General features: G+C 44.8%; 1 protein-coding gene across 3 annotated transcripts in view; it reads left to right on the forward strand.

Moving 5' to 3' along the window:
• LOC140737303 (2-5A-dependent ribonuclease-like) overlaps positions 1–22,359 on the forward strand; it is a 46,488-nt gene that overhangs the window by 3,906 nt on the left and 20,223 nt on the right. For 2 of the 3 annotated variants that reach the window (XM_073063714.1, XM_073063716.1), the window contains exons 2-3: positions 16,410–18,077; positions 22,067–22,242. In XM_073063714.1, the coding sequence (XP_072919815.1) occupies positions 16,442–18,077; positions 22,067–22,242 (1,812 nt within the window). In that variant the 5' untranslated portion in view covers positions 16,410–16,441. Of the gene's footprint in view, positions 1–13,621; positions 13,680–16,409; positions 18,078–22,066; positions 22,243–22,359 lie in introns of those variants that run through there. The other variant, XM_073063715.1, reaches the window with a different exon arrangement.

Genomic DNA, 22,359 nt, shown 5'->3' on the forward strand with positions numbered 1-22,359 from the left:
GTATCCTGATCGATAATGCAGGACTCTGGATACTGATTTCCTGATAAAACCACGAGGACTCTGAACCTACTGTCCTCTCATTATCTTTGTCATTGCATAGCAACCATCCTGCTGCTGTAAATTATTTCCCTTAAATAATTTTATAATTTTATAAGTTTTGGACAATTCCATTAAATGTTTACTGAAGCACATCTCTGATGTTATTCATCAATGGTCTCTGTGAATACGAAGGTTGATCTCTAGGTTCCACCTGGAGAATCACTGGAGAATGGCTGACATATGACCCAACTCCATTGATCCATTAACATATTGAGTAACAAAAACCTGTTAGTGTCAGTTTTAAAATTAGCAACTAACTTAGCATTAATTGCCGTTTCAACTCAGCAACATTATTGTGGTGCTAGGATGCTTTCACAAGATCACAAGGCAAAGGAGCAGAAGTAGGCTATTCGGCCCATCGAGTCTGCTCCGCCACTCCACCATGAGCTAAACTATTCTCCCATCTCGTTCCAATTTTTGGCTTTTTCTCCATATCCCTTGATACCCTGACTAATTAGATACCTATCAATCTCCTCCTTAAACACCCTCAATGATTGGGGCAACTGTATGCGGCAATGAATTCCATAAATCCACAACCCTTTGGCTAAAAAATTTTTTCCTCATCTCTGTTTTAAATGGGTACCCTGTAATTCTAAGACTGTGAACTCTTGTCCTGGATTCACCCACCAAGGGAAACAGCCTTTCCCACATCTACTCTGTCCAACCCTTTCAACATTCGAAATGTTTCTATGAGATCCCTTATCATTCTTCTGTACTCTAATGAATACAATCTAAGAGCCGACAAATGCTGACAAACGCTTTCTAATCATTTAGAACATAGAACATAGAATAGTACAGCACAGTACAGGCCTTTTGGGCCACAATGTTAAACCCTGCCTCCCATATATCCCCCCACCTTAAATTCCTCCATATACCTGTCTAGTAGTCTCTTAAATTTCATTAGTGTATCTGCCTCCACCACAGACTCAGGCAGTGCATTCCATGCACCAACCACTCTCTGAGTAAAAAACATTCCTCTAATATCCCCCTTGAACTTACCACCCCTTACCTTAAAGCCAGGTCCTCTTGTATTGAGCAGTGGTGCCCTGGGGAAGAGGCGCTGGCTGTCCACTCTATTTATGCCATTGAATTTACTGAAAGGTTTGGCTCCAGTTTTACAGTCTGTTTCCTCATTCTGAGCTCTCCTTTCAGTGGAAGTAGAGTTTCTCTCACCAGTCAGTTCCCCTGCTCCCCCCTAGTGTCACACAGCACAGAAACAGGTACTTTGACCCAAATGGTCCAAGATACCATTCCACTTAGACCATAAGGCATAGGAGCAGAGTTAGGCTATTTGGCCCATCGAGTCTGCTCCACCATTCAGTCATAGCTGATCTTTTTTTTCTTTCCTCCTCAACCCCGTTCCCGGCCTTCTCCCCGTAACCTTTGATGCATGCCCAATCAAAAACCTATCAATCTCTGCCTAAATACACCCAACAACCTGGCCTCCACAGCTGCATGTGCAATGAATTCCACAAATTCACCACCCTTTGGCTAAAGAAATTTCTCTGCATCTCTGTTTTGAAAGGGTGCCCCTCTATCCTGAAGCTGTGCCCTCTTGTCCTAGACTCTCCCACCATGGGAAACATCCTTTCTACAAACGTACATCTACTCTGTCTAGGCCTTTCAACATTTGAAAGGTTTCATTGAGATCCCCCTTCATCCTTCTGAATTCCAGCAAGTACAGACCCAGAGCCATCAAACATTCCTCGTATGATGACCCTTTTATTCCTGGAATCATTCTTGTGAATCTCCTCTGGACCCTCTCCAATACGAGAATATCTTTTCTAAGATGAGGGGCCCAAAACTATTCACAGTACTCAAGTTGAGGCCTCACCAGTGCCTTATAAAGCCTCACCATCACATCCTTGCTCTTGTATTCTAGACTCTTGAAATGAATGCTAACATGGCATTTGCCTTCCTCACCACCGACCTATAAATTAACCTTTAGGGTGTTCTGCACAAGGACACCCAAATCCCTTTGCATCTCAGATTCCTGGATTTACTCCCCGTTTAGAAAATAGTCTGCACATTTATTTCTACTACCAAAGTGCATGACCATGCATTTTTCACATTTGACCTCTGAATCTTTTCCATCCATGTACCTGCCTAAGCGTCTTTTAGATGTTGACAATGACCTGAAAATTTCAACCATATTACCAAATTGTCTAGCCATAAGAAACTGTATTCCATTATTTTTCAACTTCTGTAACCATCTATGATATTCATTATCAATTTACATCAATCCCCAAAACATCCTCCTTTTCTGCTTTTCATATTCTTCAAAGTTTTAAAGATCCAAAGTTCCAATTTAAAGTCAGAGAAATGTATACAATGTACATCCTGAAATGCTTTTTCTCGCAATGCTTTTTTTCTTTGTATTAATTTTATCTTGAAAGTGGGTCACCTCACATTTGCCACATTTGCTCCAGTCACATTTACTCTATTAAAATCAATTGATAATTTATTACACACTGTATTTCAGTTCACCTAAAACACGGTAACATGATCTTTATATCAGATGACTCAGATTGTTTATAAAGTGAATGAATGAGGCCTCAACATGGTGCTTGCATGCCTCATGTAAAATTGGTAAATTGGTTATTTGATGCACCATCAATAACTCTCTGAGACCTGAGGCGAGATATCGGCTTTTATTGACTGGAAGAAAGAACAAGCAGCAATTGACCACCATGCTATATCCTGGAGACTGAGAGGCAGGGCTCAGGCCTCAATCGCCTTTATTCCGGGGTCTGTGGGAGGAGCCACGGTCAGTGGGAGGGGCCACAGGAGCAGTCAGCAGGGGGGCGTGTCCAGACAGGTATATATAGTTCACCACATTCACCCCCCCTTTGTTTTAAAAGTGAGTCCCCACGGGGCAAAGTTTCTTACAAGTATATTTACAGGTTACGTCTATCAGGTGGTTGAATCTGTCGCTGTGATCTACGTAGCACCGGCTGTGATTGCACAGGTGCCGGTGGTGATTGCACCGGAGACGGTGGTTGTGCTGGTTCCGGCCTGACCGGAGGTGTCAGCCCACTAGGCATCAGTGATCCCTCATGCGTGTGCGAGGCGCCTGATATATGCGCGTACGAGACGCCCGGTATAGGAGTGTCGTGAGGAGTCTGTGTAGGGCTCGGTGTGCGCGGTGTCACCTCGGGTACAGGGTTCATAGTTACTGTGGAGTGTTCAGGGTAGTGGTCTGCTGCTCCTGCGGGCGCCAGGTCGCGGACGGAGACCATGTCCTCCCGCCCATCAGGTAAGACCACGTAGGCATACTGGGGGTTCGCATGTAGAAGGTGAACCCTCTCGATCAGCAGGGAGTATTTATTGCTCCTCGCATGTTTCCGGAGCAGCACTGGCCCTGGGGATGTCAGCCAAGCTGGTAGGGTGGTCCCAGTGGCAGACTTCCTGGGAAAAGAGAATAGGCACTCGTGAGGGGTGGCATTGGTGGACGTACATAACAGGGAGCGGATAGAGTGAAGTGCCTCGGGGAGGACCTCCTGCCATCGAGAGATCTGCAACCCTTTTGACTTAAGGGCTAAAAGTGTGGCCTTCCACACTGTGGCATTCTCCCTCTCCACCTGTCCATTTCCCCGGGGATTATAGCTCGTGGTCCTACTAGTAGCAATGCCCCTAGCCAACAGGTACTGGCGCAGCTCGTCACTCATAAAGGAGGACCCTCTATCACTGTGGATATAGCAGGGATATCCGAACAGAGTGAAGAGCTGGTGCAGGGCTTTTATGACGGATGTGGCAGTGGTGTTGGGGCAGGGGATGGCAAAGGGGAACCGCGAGTACTCGTCAATAATGTTGAGAAAGTAGACATTGCGGTCGGTGGAGGGAAGGGGGCCCTTAAAGTAAACACTCAGTCGCTCAAAGGGACGGGTGGCCTTGATAAGTTGCGCCTTTTCAGGACGGTAGAAGTGCGGTTTGCACTCAGCGCAGACTTGGCAGTCCCTGGTCATCGTCCTGATGTCCTCAAGGGAGTACGGCAGGTTCCAGGCTTTCACGAAATGATAAAATCGGGTGACCCCCGGGTGGCAAAGATGTGCATGGAGGGCGTATAGCTGGTCGAGCTGTGCACTGGCACACGTTCACCGGGATAGGGCATCAGGGGGCTCATTGAGCCTTCCAGGCCGGTACAGGATGTCATAGTTGTAGATGGAGAGTTCTATTCTCCACCACAAAATTTTATCATTTTTGATTTTGCCCCGCTGTTGGTTGCTGAACATGAACGCAACTGAGCGCTGGTCGGTCAGTAAGGTGAACCTTTTGCCGGCGAGATAGTGCCTCCAGTGCCTAATAGCTTCCACTATGGCCTGGGCTTCTTTCTCCACCGCGGAGTGCCGAATTTCAGGGCCTTGAAGGGTACGAGAAAAGAATGCTACTGGCCTGCCTGCCTGATTGAGGGTAGCAGCAAGCGCAAAATCGGAGGCGTCACTCTCTACTTGGAAGGGAATGGTCTTGTCCACCGCATGCATCGTTGTTTTGGCAATGTCCCCTTTAATGCAGCTGAAAGCCGCGTGGGCCTCGGCAGAGAGGTGAAATATGGTAGACTTGACCAGGGGTGGGCCTTGTCTGCGTAATGGGGGACCCATTGGGCGTAATAGGAAAAGAAGCCCAGGCACCGTCTGAGGGCTTTGAGGGTGGTGGGAAGAGGGAGTTCTAACAGGGGGCGCATACGGTCGGGATCAGGGCCAATGACCCCGTTCTCCACGACATACCCAAGGATAGCGAGCCGGGTGGTTCCGAACACACACTTGTCCCTGTTATAAGTAAGGTTCAGGGCTTTGGCCACTTGGAAAAATCGTTGGAGGTTGGCATTGTGATCCGGCCAGTCGTGACCACAGATGGTGATATTATCCAGATAGGGAAATGTGGCCTTCAGTTGGCACTGGTCCACCATCCGGTCCATTTCCTTCTGGAAGACAGAGACACCACAGGAAGTGATAGAGCCTGCCGCCTGCCTCGAAGGCGGTGTAGGGGCGGTCCTCTGGGCAGATGGGGAGCTGGTGATAAGCGGATTTCAGATCTATTGTCGAGTACACCTTGTACTGAGCTATCTGGTTGACCATATCCGTGATGCGGGGTAGTGGGTACGCGTCAAGCTGCGTGAACCTATTGATGGTCTGGCTATAGTCCACGACCATCCTATTTTTCTGCCCGGTCCGAACAACAACCACCTGGGCCCTCCAAGGACTTGTGCTTGGCTCAATGATCCCCTCCCTGAGCAGCCGCTGCACCTCTGACTGAATGAAGGCCCTGTCCCCCACGCTGTACCTCCTGCTTTTAGTTGCCACAGGTTTACAGTCAGGGGTCAGGTTGGCGAACAGCGGTGGGGGAGGGATCTTGAGGGTGGAGAGGCTGCAAGTGGTGTCAGTAGCGCAGCTGTCGGCATGGTGCTGGGTGGGATGTGTGGGTCGGTGTGTGTGTGTGGTCAGTAGCGGGGTATATGATGAAGTCCCACAAAACTGAGGATTCCTGACAGTGAGTGGTTGGAGGGGCCTGTCATATGCCATAGTCACACTTTCGAGGTGGCTCTGGAAGTCCAGCCCCAATAGCACAGGCGCGCACAGTTGAGGCATGACCAGTAGCGCAAAGTTCCAATATTCTGTGCCCTGCACCACCAATATCGCTACACAACCCACCCAGATGTCTGTGGAATGCGACCCAGAAGCCATGGTGACCCTCTGGCTTACCGGCCGTGTCACGAGTCCGCAGCATTGCACCGTGTCCGGATGAATAAAACTCTCAGTGCTGCCCGTGTCAAACAGGCAGCTAGTCCTGTGCCCCTCCACCAGGATGTCCATCATTGACCTTGCAAGCTGGTGTGGGGCGCTTTGGTCAAGGGTTATGGAGGCCAGAGTTGAACTGCCGTCTTGGTGCCCAGTAAGCACCGGTGAGTCGGGGGCGGGGCAATGTGGTGCCGACAAAGATGGCCGCCCCCATGTCTCGCACGAGGCGGGCAGGCAAGATGGCGGCCCCCATGCCTCACACGCAGCACTGCCCAACCCCGCTCGTGGTTTAGACTTACAGACCTTGGCAAAATGGCCCTTCTTCCCGCAGCGGGAGCAGGTCACTTCTCGGGCCAGGCAGCGTTTTCGGGGGTGCTTTTCGAGTCCGCAGAAGTAACACTGCACGGACTTGCGACTGGCAGCAGCTGTGGTCGGTTTCAGGGAGTTCATGGACTCGCGACTGGCAGCGGCATTGGTGAATTCGCTCGCGGGTGGCGGGGTCTGAGGTGTCCATGGGACCGGCGGGGGATCGCGCGGCTGGACAGCGTCAGCGTTGTGCAGAGCAGCCTCCAGCATGTTGGCCGTCTTGATCGCCGAGCGTAAGGTAAGATCGGCATTTTCCAGCAGCCGCTGGCACACGTACACTGACCTGATCTCCGTAACGAAGGCATCTCGTACTAGCAGCTCCGTATGTTGTTCTGCCGTCAGACCTTTGCAGTCGCAAGTTCACACGAGTGTCTGTAGGGCTCGGAGAAACACGGCGCTCGACTCACCGGGTCGCTGTCGCCGCGTCGCTAAGCGATGTCTTGCGTAGACGGTGTTCACCGGCCGCGGGTACTGTCTTTTGAGGGCGTCCAGTGCCCCTTGGTAGGTCGGTAGGTCCCTGATAAGGGAGAATACTTTCGGACTTACTCTAGATAGTAATATTTTGTACTTCGTGGCAGGCTCAGTCACTGGAATCTGTTCCAAGTATGATTGGAAGCATGCAAGCCAGAGTTCAAAGGCAAGAGCTGCTTCGGAGTCTTGCGGATCAAGGTCTAATCTTTCCAGACGTAAAATGCTGTCCATGTTTTAAACTTCCAGTTAATAAAATTGATGCACCATCAATATCTCACTGAGACGTGAGGCGAGATATTGGCTTTTATTGACTGGAAGAAAGAACAAGCAGTAATTGACCACCATGCTACATCCTGGAGACTGAGGGCCGGGCTCAGGCCTCAATCGCCTTTATACCGGGGTCTGTGGGAGGAGCCACAGGAGCAGTCGGCGGTGGGGCGTGTCCAGACAGGTATCTGTAGTTCACCACATTATTATTATCATGTGTACGGAGGTACAGTGTAAAAATTAACTTCTATTCTGATCAACATTGCACTGAGGTCGTACAAGATAAAATAGTCATAAGGTGCAGAATTAAAGTGTTACTGTACAGAGAGAGTGCAGTGAAAGTTGATAATGAGATGGAAGATCACAACAAGGCATGTTGTAAGGTCAAGAGTCCATCTTATTGCACTAGGGAACCATTCAAGAGTTTAATAACAGCAGAATAGAAGCTGTCCTTGAACCTGGGTGGAATTTGCTTTCAGGCTTCTATATCTTCTGCCTGGGGGGGTGGGGGGTGGAGTAGGTGGAACAAGAGAGAACCTTTGCTTATGGTGGTTGCTGGCCAGCAAGAAGTGTAGACAGAGTCCATAGAGAGGAGATTGTTTTCTATAATGTACTGAGCTGTGTCCAGTGCAGTTTCTTGTATCATGGAGAGAACAGTTCCTATACCAAGATCAAAATGTGTCCAGCTTTCTATGGTGCATCAATGAAAATTGGAGAGGGTCAAGAAGGTGGCATCTGTTAGTCTCACAAGACCCTGGATCTGTGCCTGGAATGGTTTCCAGAGCGCAGGCCTGGGCAGGGTTGTATGGAAGACCAGCAGTTGCCCATGCTGCAAGTCTCCCCTCTCCACAACACCGACATTGTCCAAGGGAAGGGCAAGGGCTGATACAGCTTGGCACCAGTGACATCACAGGAGTTGCCAGAGTGAGGTTGAAGGCAACATCGGACTGCCTTAGGGACTCCAGCTCCAGATTTGTCCTCAGGTTTACTCCCGAAGCCTTTCCCATGAGTGGGTATGGCGGAGGTTTGAAATCAGAGTTTTCCCTCTCTTAGATGGACTGCCTTCCCAGGCTGATGAGCTCCATCTACTTGAAGGTCGAGAAGTACACAGCAAATTTCTATAGCCTCCTGAGGAAGTAGGGGTACTGGTGAGCTTTCTTGGCTGTGGAATTAAGTAATTGGACAGGAGAAATTTTTAGTGATGTTCAATCCAAGGAACTTGAAACTCTCAACTCTCTCAACTTCAGCATTGTTGCTGTAAACAGTGAGCACCACCCCACTTCCTGAAATCAATGCCATCTCTTTCATTTTGCTGACATTGAGAGAAAGTTTTTTGTTATAGCATCATGGCACTAGGCTCCTTATCTCCTTCTTGTACTTAACTTTATTTGAGTGTGGCTCACTACAGTGGTATTGTCTGCAAACTCTCGGATGAAATTAGAGCAGGATCGAGCCAGTCAGTCATGGGTGTAAAGGGGATAGAGTAGGGGGTTGAGAACACAGCCTTGTGGGGTGCTAGTGTTGAGAACAATCACAGCAGAGGTATTACTCCCTCTCCTTACTGATTGAAGTGTGTTGGTCACTAAGTCCAGGAATTGTTGAGTCCATAAGACATAGACTTTGGAGCAGAATTTGGCCACTTGGCACATTAAGTCTTCTCCGCCATTCCATTGTGGCCGATTTATTATCCATCTCAACCCAATTTTCCATGTAACCTTTGATGCCCTAACTAACTAAAAACCTATCGACCTCCACTTTAAGTGGACTCAATGACTGGGCCTCCATAACAGTCCCTGACAATGAAATCCACAGATTTACCACCTTCTGGCTAAAAAATTCCTGCTAAATGGACATCCCTCTATTCTGAGGCTATGCCCTCTGGTCCTAGACTTAACCACTATAGAAAACATCCTCTGCACATCCACTTTATTTACACTTCCAATATTCGACATGTTTTAATGCGATTCCCCCTCATTCTTCTAAATTCCAGTAACTACAGGCCCAGGGACATCAAATATTCCTCACACATTAACCTTTTCATTCCTAGAATCATTCTTGTGAACCTCCTCTGGACCCTCTCCAACGCTGACACATCTTTTCTTAGACAGGGTGCCCAAAATTGCTCATAATCCTCCAAGTGTGGTCTAGCCAAAGCCTTATAAAGCCTCAACATTACATCCTTGCTTTTATATTCTAGCCCTCTCGAAATGAATGCTGACATTGCATTTGCTTTTCTTACCACCAGCCCAGTCTACAAGTTGACCATGATGGAATCCTGCACAAGGACTCCCACATCCCTTTGTACTTCTGATTTTTAATTTTTTCTCTGTTTAGAAAATAGTCTTTCCCTTTATTCCTTTATACCTTCTCCCAAAGTGTATGACCTGGCCACAGATTCTCCCAATCTGTCTAGGTCCTTCTGCAGACTCCCTTCTTCCTCAATACTACCTGCCCCACCAGATCATCTTTGTATCATCTGCAAACTTGGCCACAAAGCCATCAAATCCATCATCCAAATCATTGACGTATAGCTTGAAACGAAGCAGTGCTAGTATTGCCCTCTGCGGAACACCAGTATTCACTGGCAGCGAACCCTTAATTCCCTTTCTTTGCCTCCTGCCAGTCAGCCAATCTCTATCACTGCAGGTGTCTTTCCTGTAATACCATGGGCTCTTATCTTGCTAAGCAGTCCCATGTGCAACACATTGTCAAAGGCCTTCTGAAAATGCAAGGAAACAACATCCACTGACTCTCCTTTGTCTATCCTACTTGTTATTTCCACCAAGAATTCCAACAGATTTGTTTGGCTAGATTTTCCCTTAAAGAAACCACGCTGACTTTAGCCTGTTTTATCATGTGCCTCCAAGTACTGCAAAACCTCATCCTTGCTAATTGGCTCCAACATCTTCCCAAACACTAAAGTCAGGCTAACTGGCCTATCATTTCCTTTCTTCTGACTCCCTCCCTTCTTAAAGAGTGGAGTAATGTTTGCAATTTTCCACTGGAAGCTTTCCAGAATATAATGTTTTTTGAAAGATCATAATTAATGCTTTCACAATCCTTTCAGCTACCTCCTTCAGAACCCTGGGGTGTTGTCTACCTGGTCCGGGTGATTTACGTAACTTCAGTCTCCCAAGTTTGTCTAAAACTTTGATAGACTTCTATAGATGTGTGGTGGAGAATATAGACTGGTTGCATCATGGCCTGCCTGGTATGGACACACCAATGCCCTTGAGTGGGAAATCCTACAAAAAGTAGTGGAATCGGCCCAGTCCATCATGATTGAGTACACCTACACTGAGCGATGTCACAGGAAAGTAGCATCCATCAAGGACCCCCACCATCCAAGTCACGCTCTCTTTTCACTGTGACCATCATGAAGAAAGATCTGGAATGTCAGGCCCAACACCACCAGCTTCAGGAAGAATTATTAACCTTCAACCATTAGGCTCTTGAACCAGAGAGGATAACTTCACTCAGCTTCACTCACACCATCACTGAACAGTTCCCACAATCTATGGACTCTCTTTCAAGGACTCTTCACGTCATGTTCTCTATATTTATTGCCTACTTATTTATTTGTTTGTTTGTTTGTTTATTTGTGTTATTAATTTGTTCATTCATTCATTCTTTTTTCTTTTGAATTTGCCCAGTTTGTTGTTTTTTGCACATTGGTTTTTTGTCTGTCCTGTTAGCTGTGGTCTTTCATTGATCCTGTTGTATTTCTTAGATTCGCTCTGTATGCCCACATGAAAATGAATCTCAGGGTTGTTATGGCCGCCTCTTGGTTCAGCTTCTGCCTGTACCTTGGCAGCAGCAAGATGGAGGAGTGATCCAATTTTCCAAATGGCAGCCGAAGGAGCACTTTGTAAGGTTGTGGAAGGGAGAGTAGCAGTGGTTAAGTATTCTATCGTATTCTATCTCCCCATGTGCACACCTGGATGTGTTGGCAAAACTTTAGAGAGACTTTAGTCAGTGACGTTCTATGAAAGTCCTCGGCGACAATGAAAGCAGCCTCCAGGTTTGCAGTCTCCAGGGTGCTGATGACCTCATACAGTTCCTTGAGAGCCAGGTCAGTATCAGCCTGCAGCGGAATATACACAGGTATGATAGTAACAGCCGTGAACTTCCTAGGCAGCCAGAAAGGTCTACACAGTAGCCCAGGGTATTCCAGATCTGGGGAACAAAAAGATTTGAGGGCATACACATTCCCGGGGTCGCACCAAGCATTATTGACCATGAAGCATACCCCACCTCCTTTACTCTTCCCAGAGGGATTTTTAGACCTACCTGCCCAGAACAGGGAACTACAGTTCAGTATTCAACACCATAATTCCCTCCAGGCTCAACAAGAAGCTCAGAGACCTTGGCCTTCACCCTGTCTCAAACCCTCTGATCCTCAACACAGGAACCCCTCCAGGGCTGTGTCCTAAGCCCCCTCCTTTACTCTCTGTATAGCCATGCATGTGTCACCACCCACAGCTCCAATCTGCTAATTAAATTTGCTGATGACACTACACTGATTGGCCTAATCTCAAATAATAATGAGGCAGCCTACAGAGAAGAAATCAATGGTGTCAAGAAAACAACCTTTCCTTTAATGTTGCAAAAACAAAGGAGCTGGTTGTGGACTACAGAAGGAATGGAGACAGGCTAACTCCTATTGACATCAATGGATCTGGGGGTAGAGAGGGTGGACAGCTTTAAATTCCTTGTCATTAACATCACCGAGGATCTCACGTGGTCTATATATACCAACTGTGTGGTGAAAAGACATAATAGTGCCTCTTTCACCTCAGACGGTTGAAGAAATTTGGTGTAGGCCCCCAAATCCTAAGACCTTTCTATAGGAGCACAATTAAGACAAATGGACAGACAGACAGACATACTTTATTGATCCCGAGGGAAATTGGGTTTCGTTACAGCTGCACCAACCAAGAATAGTGTAGAAATATAGCAATATAAAACCATAAATAATTAAATAATAATAAGTTAATCATGCCAAGTGAAAATAAGTCCAGGACCAGCCTATTGGCTCAGGGTATCTGACACTCCGAGGGAGGAGTTGTAAAGTTTGATGGCCACAGGCAGGAATGACTTCCTATGAGAGCATCCTGACTGGCTGCATCACTGCCTGGTATGGGAACTGTACTTCCCTCAATCACAGGGCTCTACAGAGAGTGGTGCGGACAGCCCAATGTATCTGTAGATGTGAACTTCCCGCTGTTCAGGACATTTACAAAAAGAGCCCAAAGGATCATTGGGCACCTGTGGTGAACTACATATACCTGTCTGGACACGCCCCCTGCTGACTGCTCCTGTGGCCCCTCCCACAGACCCCGGTATAAAGGTGATTGAGGCCTGAGCCCGGCCCTCAGTCTCCAGGATGTAGTATGGTGGTCAACTACTGCTTGTTCTTTCTTCCAGTCAATAAAAGCCGATATCTCGGCCTTCACGTCTCAGAGAGAGTTATTGATGGTGCATCAGCACCCCAACCACAAACTGTTCCAGCTGCTGCCATCCAGAAATCAGCACTGTAGCATAAAAGCCAGGACCAACAGGCTCCAGGACGGCTTCTTCCACTAGGTGATCAGACTGATACAATTGTACTTCTACATTATATTGACTGTCCTGTTGTACATACTATTTATTATAAATTACTATAATTTGCACATTGCACATTTAGACGGAGACGTAATGTAAAGATTTTTACCCTCATGAAAGATGTAAGAAATAAAGTCGAATCAATTCAAGTTAACTCATGACTATCGTAACATTGCCCTTTTTACAAGCATTTTCTAACTCCCACTGTAATTTGTATCCCACACCCTAGCTACTGTGGGGGGACTTGTATCTAATTCCCATCAGAATCTATTTACCCTTGCATTTGTTAACTCTACCCACAAGGATTCTATATCTTCTGATCCTATGTCACCTCTTTAGTAGGATTGATTTCATTTTTTACCAACAGAGCCATCCTGTTCCCTCTGCCCACCTGCGTGTGCTTTCAATACAACGTGTATCCTTGGATGTTAAGCTCACAACTGTGATCTTCTTCAGCCAGGACTCAGTGATACCCACAAAGTCATACCTGCCATTTTCTAACGGTGCTACAAGATCATCTACATTATTCCGTATACTGCGTGCATTCAAATGTGACACCCTCAATCCCGTATCCGTCACCCTTTTTGATTTGCCTCCATGTTACACTTCAACTCATCCCACTGACTGCAGTTCTGCCCTGTCATCTGCTGGTCCTTCCTCACAGTCTCGCTACACAATGCATCGAATCGACTTCTATAGCAATTGTCCTATCCTCAGCCCTATCGCTCTGGTTCCCATCAATCTGCTGTGGTAAACTATGTATACCTGTCTGGACACGCCCCTCTGCTGACTGCTCCTGTGGCTCCTCCCACAGACCCCGGTATAAAGGCGATTGGAGGCACTGCTCCCCACTCTGTTTTGCTGCTAATAAAAGCCTATCATTCGCCTTCCCTCTCCGAGAGTTATTGATGGTGCATCACCTGCCAAATTAGTTTAAATAACACCAGCCTCACTTGTGGGTTTAGGTGCATTGGAGTCCTGTGTTTAGTGGTTTGGAGATGAGTTTGCTTGGAATTATAGTACAGAAGAAAGATCTGTAGTTAATAAACTATAGTCTAACACACATCTTTACTGTGCAGATGCTTCAGGGATGAGGAGGGCCAGGGAGATTATGTGCACTGCAGACTCATTTCCATGGTAGGTGAATTGCACTGGGTCGATGTTGTCTGTGAGGCTAGAGTTAATGGATGGCATTTCCAGCATCGTGAAGCATTTCATGATGGCAATTTCCCAATGCACATTAATAAAACACATCCTCTCCTGCACCCATAACACCTGATGACATCATGGGTCCTTCTGTTAAGGAGACTGGGCCAGAATGTCAAGTGGATATCAGTATACAGTAGATGTTTAGTTAACTTTATATTTTTTACGTGAAGTATGAAACTATGTTACCACTATCATTAACACTCTTGTAACCTTGAATCTGAGTCAGGACTACTGGTTATGTAACTCAAATTGATTTTCCTTGGCTATTATGTCACTGAAAATGCTTCCAGTCCATAACTCAAAGCATCACTCACGTTTTAGTATACTTGTATCATTTTAAACTAACAAAGACTCATTTCCTAGACAGTTCTGGATGTTATATACAAATTTTTGATCTTTGACCTAATTCCATTCTTTCCTCACTAACTGAAGCCAGGTTAAGTAAAAATCTAGTACCGTAACTAGGAGTAATGTTTTCAGATTCTCATATGTTTACAGTTACTTTCATTTTCTCTTTGTAGTTACAATCCAACCCAGGGTTACTTCTTTCTCTATGAATGCACACTTACTTCTTTTTGAATTTTACCCTTGATTTCTGTAGTAACCTGATTGCATCTAACTTTCAATGATTTTTGTCTTTGGTACTTCTCTTTGGAACAGGGGAGGCTGAGAGGAAACTTAAATGAGGTGTATAAAAAATATGAGTGACCTGAATGGAGTAAATTGGGAAGACCTGTTTACCTTAGAGGAGTGGGAGGGGTGGACTTAGGTAGATTGATGGGAGAGATAAGGAGGTTCTCCAACCCAGAGTCTGGTGGAGAATAGAACTAAGGGTGCTGGAGGCAGAAACCCCCAACACACACCGTACTAGAATGGGAGAATTGTGATCTGCAGGGCTACAGACTCAGTCCTAAAAGGGAAATTGAGCTTCTCTTCAAACAACACAAATGCAATAAGCCAAGCAGTCTTCTTCTGTGTCACAAATTTGCCTTTACATCGCCTTTAAACTTCCTTGTTCTAACCTTAAATGCACGTCCTCTGGTATTTGTCATTTCTACCCTGGAGAACAGATTCTGACGATCTATCCTATCTATGCTTCACAATTTAAAAAAAACCTTTATCACGTCTTCCTTGACAGCTTAAGGAGAGCAATTCAAGTTTGTCCAACCTGTTCTAATATTTCATATCTCAAGCACAAGAACATTGAGTTGCCTGCCCTGACTCTCATGGTTCTGTACAGGAAAGAACATAACTATTCCATTGGCTGCTCTCGGCTCTAGTTTATCCTTTTAAGCTTCTTGTTTTACCTGTAATGTGTTGAAATAAGTACATTTTAGCCCATCAGTCACACTATCAACCTGTTCCTTGCTGTCTTCCTTTCAGCTTTATTTGTGAGACCGTCATCAACCTGTTGCCCTGCTGCTGTAGTTCCCATCCTCCTGCCACTCTAAGATATCAGTTTCCTTGCAGTTCAGATGCAAACTATCTTGCTTGTGCACATCCCACTTGCCTTGGAAGGGAGCCCAGTGATCCACAGATCTAGGGCTCTCCTTCCTTAGCCATGTATTGAACTGCATTATGTATTATTTCTCAGCTCGCTAACTCTTGAGATTCCAACCCTGCTTTTTATCTTTCTACCTAGCTATCTAAAATCATTTTGCAAGACCCCATCTCTGTTCCTGCCTATGGACAATGATCTGTTCACTCCACCCCCCTCAGAATGTCCCGTATCTCCTGTGAGACATCCTTGACCCTGTGCTCTTTACTACCAAGTCCCCTGTTACTATCACTCTGCTTGACTTCACCTATTTTACCTCAGAGCCGGGCACAGTGCTACCGACTCGGCTACTAGTGCTAGCCTCTGAAAGGCCACCCATCCCCAACAATTTGCAAAGGGATATATATACCTGATAGTGAGGGGAACGGCCAGAAGGGAACTCTGTTCTGTCTGCTTACTTCCTCTACTTATCTTCTTCTGGTGGCCACTCACCTATCTGTATTCAGCACCTGAGGTGTGTCCACTTCACGATGATATCGTTTATGACATCCTCAGAATCCCAGATGATCTCCAACTCCAGCTCCAGTTCCAACTCCTTCACCCAGTCTATCAGGAACTGCAGCTGGTGCACTTTTCACATATGTAGTCATCACAGAGACCATAAGGTTCCTTGAGTTCTCACATCTCAGGAGGACCATTCCAATGCCCAGACTGCCATTTTAGCTGTCAAAGGTTATGGATTGACAGGAAAATAAAAACCTTACCTGATTATTGTCTGCTCCTCACTAAAGCCTATCTAGCAAAAGCCTTAGCTCCCCACTCTCACAATGGCCACTCTTTTTCCTGATCCTACGGTATCTTCTTTTTATTGGCAAAGTATGTAGCAACTCACCCAATCAGGAACAACTTTATAAAGGTTGCTGGCCCCTCCGCTCTGCTGTCCTGGCTGCTGCGACTTTAAAGAAATAATCCCTTAAATAAGACAAAATAAGCAAATTATATCCATTATAAAGCAGATTGTGTGCAGTTGCAAATGGCATTACTTTATCGCTAATGTTTTCACCTCACAGGTCCCTCAAATGTTCAGAGGATTGGGAATGATATCTTGAAATCAGTTTGCTCTGATGCTATAATCACCAATGTGTTATTTTCTTACCCAGGAAAGAGGTTCAGCTGCAGCAATTGAAGAAAAATGTCAGATCCAGAAGTACTTGGTAAGAAACTTCGAGACCTCTGTAATTCTTCAACTTCAGATCTCTCAGAAGTGGAGCAATTAATTGCAAAGGGAGCATTGGTTGATTTTGATCCTGATGACATAGGGACCCCTCTATTTTTAGCAGCAGAAAAAGGTAATGAGCAGGTTGTTGAGTTGCTCTTGAAAAACAAAGCTAACGTTAACTATAAGACTAAGAGTTATGGTTGGTCACCTCTCCATACTGCCGTACAATCAAATCACGAAAAGGTTGTTCATTTATTGTTGAAGTATGGCGCAGACCCACATCTCAGGAAGAAGAATGGAGCAACGCCTTTCATTGTTGCTGCGATAGTTGGTGAAGTGAATTTGCTCAAAGTGTTTCTATCCCTTGACACAGATGTCAATGATGCAGATGACAATGGCTTTACTGCCTTCATGGAAGCAGCAGAACATGACAACGAGGATGCCTTGCGTTTCCTGTTTAGTTGTAAAGCTGATGTGAACAAGCGCAGGGAAGTGCCAGACACCAAAGCGAATGTGGGCAGAGGTGGAAAGACAGCACTCATGAGTGCTGTAGAGAATGGTTATGAAAATATTGTTAACATCTTATTAGATGAAATGAATGCAGATGTTAATGTGCTAGACAACCTTGGCAGAACAGCTTTAATTTTTGCCTTAAAGGAAAACAGACGGACAATTGTGGAAACCCTATTGAAACATGGGGCAAATGTAAACTCCATAGACAAGAATAAAGAAACACCTTTGAGCACCGCTTTGAAAAATAAGACGTTAGATAGTGATGTGGTGGAAATGCTGCTGAAGCATGAACCAGATGTGAATGTTCCAGACCAAGCTGGGAAAACACCCCTGATTCTTGCAATATCAAATGGTTTCACAAAGGTGGCCAAACTGCTGCTGCAGAATTATAGTGTTAACATCAATGCACGAGACGAATCTGGTTCGACGGCTCTTCTGGCAGCAGCGAACAGCAAAAATACTGAGTTGACTAAAAAATTGTGTGAGATGGGAGCAGATATGCACTCCTGTGACAATACAGGGACTACACCAATAATGATGGCCAAACGTCGATATGCCAAAGAAATAATAGAGATATTGAATAAGTATGACTTAAAGACTACTAATCAAAATGTAGAAGTTTCTTCAAATTGGAAGAAGTGCAGTAAACGTTGGCATGGAGAACTGGAGAAATTGCAGAATGTTGACTGTAACCCAATTGGAAACCTGAGACTGTCCAGGATTGAGGATTATAAGATTACTAGGGAAAACATGACTGAAGTTTACCTTGGTTTCCATAACAGACATACTGAGGTGGCAGTGAAATGCCACAAGAGGCACAGCGAAGAAGCCTTAAAGGAAAGGCAATGCCTCATGGAGCCAAAAATCAAAGCAAGCAGTCTGTTTGTTAAATTCGTGTCTCATGAATATGACGATTATTGTGAATACCTGTGCCTGGATCTCTGTGAGTATAATCTAGAAGAATATGTGCAGAAGGAGCCTGAAGGATGTCAGTCAGGAGCCCCAGGCGTTATGAAGCAGTTGATTGAGGGTCTTCAGATTTTGCACACAGTCAAGATTGCACATCGGGATTTGCATCCAACAAATATCCTCAGAGGTAACTTGAGTTATACTTTTTAGATATTTAAATCAGAATCAAGGCTGCAGTTACCCAATTAAATGTTCTTTTATTGTGATACCACACAAGGCCCAGCCAAAATGGAAGTGGGTGAGTCATTTCTATCAAAGTTCCTTTAAATGACTGGGATTGATTTTATGGATGTCACTTGTATCCTACAACTACCCTACACTCCACTTTTCTGGAGAAATATACTTGTTTTTATTGGCTATCATTGCTGTAGGTTTGATTACAAGTTTCGTTTGTTGTGGTTCATAGTCACCTTTAAATCGTCTCTGTTCAGTGGAGTTAGTTTGTAAACCATTTACAACACCAAGAATACCAGCCTACACTCACACAGCAGCTTAATAGAATAACATGCCCAAGGAGATGTGCAGGCATATCATGAAACAACAGTTGATGCAAAGCTACCTGAGGAAACATGAGCCATGTCACCAATGATGGCCAACCAGATCAGGGGAAGATCAAAAGATTAAAACAGAACATGGTACAGTAGGGCACCCAAAAAGCCATTTGGCCATGATGCTCTGTGTCACTTGTATCTCCCCATTCCCTTCATAGTCATATGTCTATCTGAAACCCCTTTAAACTCCACCAAACTGCATCCTTCCTCTACTAGCCCTGGCAATCTATTGCAGACACTTACCACTCTCTGCATAAAAATCTTGCCCATCATATCACCTTTAAGCTACACCTGCTAACCTTAAAAACATATCCTCTGGCATTTGGCATCTCTAACCTAAGGGAAAAATGTTGACTGTTTAACCTATCTATGATTCACAGTTTTAAAATTGTCGATCAGGTCTCCCCACAGCCTCCAGTTCTGCAGGGAGAATAACCTAAGTTTATCCAATCTTTCCTTAAAACTGGTATCATTAAATCCAAGCAGCATCCTGGTGAACCTCTTCTGTACCATTTCCACAGTCTCCACATCCTTCATAAAGGGGCAATCAAAACTGCACAAGTGTGGTCTGACTGAAGTTTTACATAGCTGCAGCATGGGTTCTTATTCACCTCCCCTGTCAATGAAGGCAAGAATGCCATACACCCTTTTTGGAAAGGGAAATGAACTGGAGGGAGGATTAAAGGGGGATGTCAGAGGCAAGTTCTTTATTCAGAGAGTGGAACACCCTGCCAGCGGTGGTGGTAGAGGCAGATAAATTAGGGATATTTAACTCACTCAGATAGACACATAGGTGATGGAAAAATGGAGGGTTTTATAGAAGGGAAGTGTTAGATTGATCTAAGAGTAGGTTAAAAGGTGGCCGCAACATTGTAAGCCAAAGGGCCTGTACTGTGCTGGAATGTTCTACATTTTATTATTGTCATATGTGGTACAGTGAAAAGCTTGTCTTGCTCACAGCTCATACAGATCAAATCATACACAATGCATTCAAGTAGAATAACAGAACGATAACAGAATGCAGAATAAAGTGTAACACCTACAGAGAAAGTGCAGGGCAGATATACAAAAAGGTGCAAGATTGATTGTGGTCAAGAGTTCATCTTATCATACTGGAGAATTATTCGTTAGTTTTATACCAGCAGGGTTGAAGTAGTCCTTGAGAATGGAGATCCATGCTTTCAGGCTTTTTATCTTCTGCCAAAGGGAGAGAGGAGATTAGAAATGTTTAGTTGGGTGGGGTCTTTGACTTGTCAGATTTATCGAGACAGCATGAAGAATAGACAGAATCCATAGACGGGAAGGTGGTTTCTGTGACGTGCTGACCATTGTCCACAACTCTCTGCAGTCACAAGCAGAGCTGTTACCATGATGCATCTGGATAGGATACTTCCTATGGTGGCATCAATTAAAAATTTATGAGGTTGACAGGGATGTGCCAAATTCCTTTAGCATCCTGAAGAAGCAGAGGCATTGGTGAGCTTTCTTGGCCATGGCATCTCCAGACCAGGCTTTTGATGATGCTCACTTCTAGGAACTTTAAGCTCTCAACCCTCTCTACCTCAGCACCATTGATGGAGAGAAGACTATGTGCACTGAGCCCTTCCTGAAGTCAGTGACCAGCTCTATGTTTTGCTGACATTGAGGGGAAAGTTTTTGTTGTGATACCATGTCAGTAATCTGTCTCCTTCCTGTATTCTGCCCCATCGTTATTTGAGATGTGACTCACTACGGTAGTATTATCCTCAAACTTGTAGATGGAGTCAGAGCAGAATCTGGCCACAGAGTCATGAGTGTACAGGGAGTAGAGTAGGGAGCTGAAGACTCATCCTTGTGGAACAACAGTGTTTAGAATAATTGTGGCAGATGTGTTGCTGCCTATTGTGGTCTATTTGTCACAAAGCCAAGGATACAATTGCAGAGGGATGTGTTGACTCCCAGTTTGGTGATGCATTTGCATGTAATTAAAGTATTGAAGGTGGAGCTGTAGTTAATAAATTATAAACTGTAGTCACCAGATAACACCTTATCCAATTATCTGCTTTCAGGGAACTATGGACATGGGCGCCAAGATCCCTCTGTAATTTTAGTGCTATTAAAGGGCCTTTGTTAGGGGTTTGAAATTAGAGGAACACCGAGTATCGCAGAGGGTTGCAGGGCTAGAAGTTACAGACTGATAGAGGAGTTTAAGAAGGTAGAAGAGAGCCCATGGGTAGATTTGTAATCAATGATGAAAATATTAAATGAACGAGTGTCTAGAAAACACCTAGGTGATGGAAAAAGGTGATTTTGTCAGAGTTAGATTGTAGATAATGAAGAGTGTCGGTAAGTGAAGTGAGACATGATAGTTATGTGTTGAGTTTCTGATTAATGTTGACCTCTAGGATGTTGATAGTAAGGGACAACTATTATCAAGGGAGGGTCTCCTTTGCTTGTCTAACGTGAATGTTACTTGACACTTATCAGCCCACACCTGAATGTTGCTTAGGTCTTCATTTACTGAAGAGGGGTGTTAGAAATGTGGGATATGACCAAAGAAAACAAGGCTGGAGTCACTTCACACTTTGGTGCAAGGCTGTTTATTAGGTGTAACAAACTTACAAATCTTAGTGAAAATAGTGGAAAGAAAAATGCCAATACTTACAAAACAATATCTACAAGAAAACACAATAATCACTCTGTGCTGTGAACTCCTGGCAGCCCCGATCTCTTTCTCTTGCTGAGGGCACCAGGACATACCAACTTCGATTACCAGCAAAGTTAACTTAAGACTACACATGAATTAAAATATGATGCACCCCACAATCATATTACAAAATAAACAGAAGTATATATATATAAATACAGTATACAAGCAACATTAACACACTTACATATCTCTAATACTAAAGGAATGGAATAATACACACTGTATGGAGGGAAAAGCACCATAAAGCCAACCTGAGCACATTGACTTGGTTTAGGACCCAGTAGTAAAACAGCAGAGCACTCAACACAATCACACACTTTTGATTAAGTACACATAAAGAATGAAATTAAATCAAATTCTCAGTGTCTGATTCTGAATGTATGCAGCAATGTGAAGAGAGAACAGTCAGAATGTACCAGGGCAGACATTGAAGTGTGTACACTCTCCGCAACGACAGCAGAGTAATGAGGAAATGTTTGTGTATGAGTGAATATGTGTTGGAAGGAGTGTGTTTACCAAGTGCTTCTATGACAAGAGCGTCACTTTAATACTTAGTTCCTCTCCAATTCTAGTCTTTGTCCTCAGCTTGTTCCTCTTCTACCTTTTATTCTCTCCCTACACCCTTGTTATTTTGATCTTTTCCCTCCTTCCCTTCTTTCAAAACTTCTTTTATCTTCAACATTTTCCAGTTCTGAAGAAAAGTCATTGATTGAAAACATTAGCTCTCTCTCCCTCTTGTCATAGTTGATGCATTTATAGATTTTACTGGATAATTAGTATGAACTTAGATCTGCAAAATATTGTGTTTAAGCTGCTTTCACTTTTGCATGTATCCAGTCAAAACACTGAGAAATAAAACTGCTTGATTTTCCACAGATATTGAAAACCGTGTTCTCCTGGCAGATTTCGACAAGAGTGTGCATTTTGATAACAATTCACCTGTAGAATTATCATCACAAGGGACCTGGGAGGCTTCAGAAATCCTTCAGAAAATGAAACAAACGCCAAATTCAACTTTTGAAGCACACGAGCTTTTCGCAGCAGATCTGCAGGTCCACTTCTTTCTCTCTGTCAGCTAGGTGACGTGCATATCATAGTGTGCGGCTGGGGCTGGGAAGAGTGAAAATGAACCCCAAAGCAGTGGTGCCTAATAGTAATGGTTGTACCAT

Source organism: Hemitrygon akajei, chromosome 12 (genome assembly GCF_048418815.1).
Source record: "Hemitrygon akajei chromosome 12, sHemAka1.3, whole genome shotgun sequence".
Classification (NCBI taxonomy): domain Eukaryota; kingdom Metazoa; phylum Chordata; class Chondrichthyes; order Myliobatiformes; family Dasyatidae; genus Hemitrygon; species Hemitrygon akajei.